Source organism: Sinocyclocheilus rhinocerous, unplaced genomic scaffold, assembly GCF_001515625.1.
Source record: "Sinocyclocheilus rhinocerous isolate Xijiao unplaced genomic scaffold, SAMN03320098_v1.1 scaffold5941, whole genome shotgun sequence".
NCBI lineage: Eukaryota > Metazoa > Chordata > Actinopteri > Cypriniformes > Cyprinidae > Sinocyclocheilus > Sinocyclocheilus rhinocerous.
In genome coordinates this window covers 229517-232650 of record NW_015627187.1, presented here as the reverse complement: position 1 = coordinate 232650, position 3134 = coordinate 229517, and the positions used below count along the sequence as shown (strand labels likewise).

At 30.3% G+C, this 3134-nt stretch overlaps 1 protein-coding gene across 1 annotated transcript in view; it reads right to left on the bottom strand.

Moving 5' to 3' along the window:
* The window catches only part of LOC107720869 (adhesion G protein-coupled receptor A3-like), a gene marked incomplete at its 5' end in the record, with an annotated part of 91183 nt that overhangs the window by 16276 nt on the left and 71773 nt on the right, over positions 1–3134 (bottom strand). Inside the window, 2 exons of the mRNA XM_016528702.1 lie at positions 1268–1391; positions 2063–2070. Coding sequence (XP_016384188.1) covers positions 1268–1391; positions 2063–2070 — 132 coding nt within the window. The remainder of the gene's footprint in view (positions 1–1267; positions 1392–2062; positions 2071–3134) is intronic.

Here is a 3134-nt window from a genome sequence, read left to right as displayed (position 1 = left end):
CTGCAAGTGATGCAAGTGACACACAGCAGTGATGCATTACTGAATGAATCCTCGTTTTTGAACGAATCGATGATTCAGTGGATTATTAATTATTACTTTTTTTGTAATGTCTATTGAATGTTTTTCTCATTTAACACCGTAATGATTTGAAATGATCTTTTGGGGGGTAATTTTTCAGCCCAAATTGATGTGTAATTAATTTGCAATTAAACTGATTAATCGGTACATTTATATATATATATATATATATATTATTATTATTACTTTTTTTGTAATGTCTATTGAATGTTTTTCTCATTTAACACCGTAATGATTTGAAATGATCTTTTGGGGGGTAATTTTTCAGCCCAAATTGATGTGTAATTAATTTGCAATTAAACTGATTAATTAATCGGTACATTATGTAATAAGATTAAAAATTTTAATCGCCTGCGAGCACAATATACTAAACATGGTGATTTGTACAATAGTATTAAATAATAAATAATACATTATTTTGAAAATTAAATAAAGCATTTTTTTTTATGTTAAGGTCAATAACTGATTGATGCCTTTAGTAAATTTGCATCCTGTTGCCAAGTCAAATTGTACTCAAACTAAATCCAATAATTTATAAGACATTGACAAATAAATTTTTAAACATTAGCACTCTCAAAAGCATGCAAGCATTATATAATGTTATAAAACGGTTAGTTTATCATATGCATATGTACTGTATAATTCAGGGCTGCGCCTTATAAACCACTAAAGGTAGCAAAAAGAATTTAAAAAACTCAAATTCGCACTTAAGGAAGTAGAATTAAAAAGTAAAAGTACTACATTTAAATTTTGGCTTCTGCGGCTCTCATTCATTCACCAGATTTGAACGGGGTTAAAACTACAGATCTGACCGGGTTAAAGAAACGTACAGCGTCCCACTGAGCCACGCTTTCACATCGTCTGCTTTATCTTTAGTCCATAATGTGGGACGAAATGCAGTCGTGCAACACAATAACTAAAGCTTTTTGGTGATGCTCACGAGAATAGAGCCTCACAAACACACACGTTTTGACAAAAGCGCCACTGAAAGCCCCTGAAGGCACGACAGCATCTTAAGTGCAAATATATGATGCTAAGTCTATACAGCAGTTTCATGAATGTCAGAGACTGTATGCATGAGGCAATCAGAAACACATGCACATGCACACACCGCATTATAATGCAGCACACATGAATAATCGATTTAATGCATTGAAGGACACAATGTGAGCGCAGATGAAAGACTCACGGCCTGGCAGATGATGGGGTATTTGATTCGGTTGATGCCTCCGGCGAACACGGCGAACGTCAGGGCCGTGTGGAAACAGAAGTTGAGAAGCATGTGCCATCCTTTCCGACTGATCCGGATTGTGCTGTATAAAACAGACACACAACATACAGTCAACATGGGCAAACTGGGTTAAATGCCTGAATGTGCTCTGAGTATATTAGAGAGAAGGACAGGACAGGTCATCATAACACACCACAACAGAGCAGAAACACTGAAACAAACACAAATGACAAAAACAGGACAGACGCATCACGTCATAAGAGTTATAGACATATTATGAAAACAGAGTATTTTTTAAAATATTTTTATTTTATATTTTATTTTCTTTATTTTTGAAATAAAATAATATTAAATAAAACACACAATAAAATATTTGTATTTAATATTTTATAAAATATGACAAAACTATATTAAATAAAACACATTATAAAATATTTTATTTAATGTTTTAGTATTTACTGTGTGTGTGTGCTATTTCTGTGATACATTGCATCTTTCAGGATTCTTTGATGAATAACAAGTTCAAAAGAACAGCATTTATTTGAAATAGAAATCTTTTGTAACATTATAAATGTCTTTACTGTCACTTTTGATCAATTTAATGCGGCCTTGATGAAAAAAAGTATTAATTTACTTTAAAAAGCTTTTGGAGTGTTTAAAAACTAAATAAATACTAACTTCTAGAACGTAAAAAAGCCCAAAACAGATTCCTTGTACACAAGATCATGAAATCAGGCAAACAGAGAGTCTCACGTAAACACCTGAGAAAAAAAGATTGATGAAAAAAAATTGTCCCATTAATTTCAGATAAAAAAAACCCCTGCATTTGATATTATACTTCAACTTAAACCATAAAAACATTTTTGTTACATAAAATATTAACTGAAATGAAATAAAATATAAAAATTTACTTAAATTGATTTTAATTTAGCAACTTCTCATTTTCATTTAATTTAACTTCATGTAATAAAATAACTAAAGCTAAAACTGAAATAAAAATGAATTAAAACTATATAGACATATTAAAAAAAAGACTAATTAAAATGACAAACCACACAACAAAATTACAAAAACTATAACTAAATTTAAAATGAAAAGGGACATTATAATATTTGAGTGAATTTTGAATTTTTGCATTCATTTCAGCTCAAAAACTCTCCATCTTACATTAAACTAAAACCATAAACAACATTGTCACTACATTGTTACTACTAAAAAACTAAATAAAAATTATATAGACATTTTAAGAAAAAACTACTTAAAATGACAAAAAGTAAACAAAATAACAAAACTCTAACTTAAATTAAATAAAAGAAAACAACAAAATAAAAACAATGAAAGAGCGAATTCAGATTTTTTTGCATTAATTTCAGTTAAAAAAATCCTGCATTTTATATTATAGTTACATTTTTGTGAAATAAAATAAACACCGAAAAGAAATATATATATATATATTTATTCTTTTTTACATTTCAACATGTCTCATTTTCATTCTCAACTTGATGTACTAAAATAACTAAAGCTAAAACTGAAATAAATTCTGCATCTTATTCTCACACAATCCAGTTTAACAGTCAAGTAGACTCTATAGTGCTCCCTAGACGTCTGTGCTGAACCTCGGGCCATACAATCATTATTAAATCTCTCAGAGACACATTAGCTGCAGATGTTTGCTGGCATTGTTAGAGAACTCAATAAAGATTCGTCTGCGATAGATGCAGATATGACGGCATGGAGTTCAGACTGAGATCCTGTGCTGCTGATCTCGTGGCTAGAGTCTGATTTCCCCAAAGCCCTGATCGTGATGATGATGATGGACTGATTT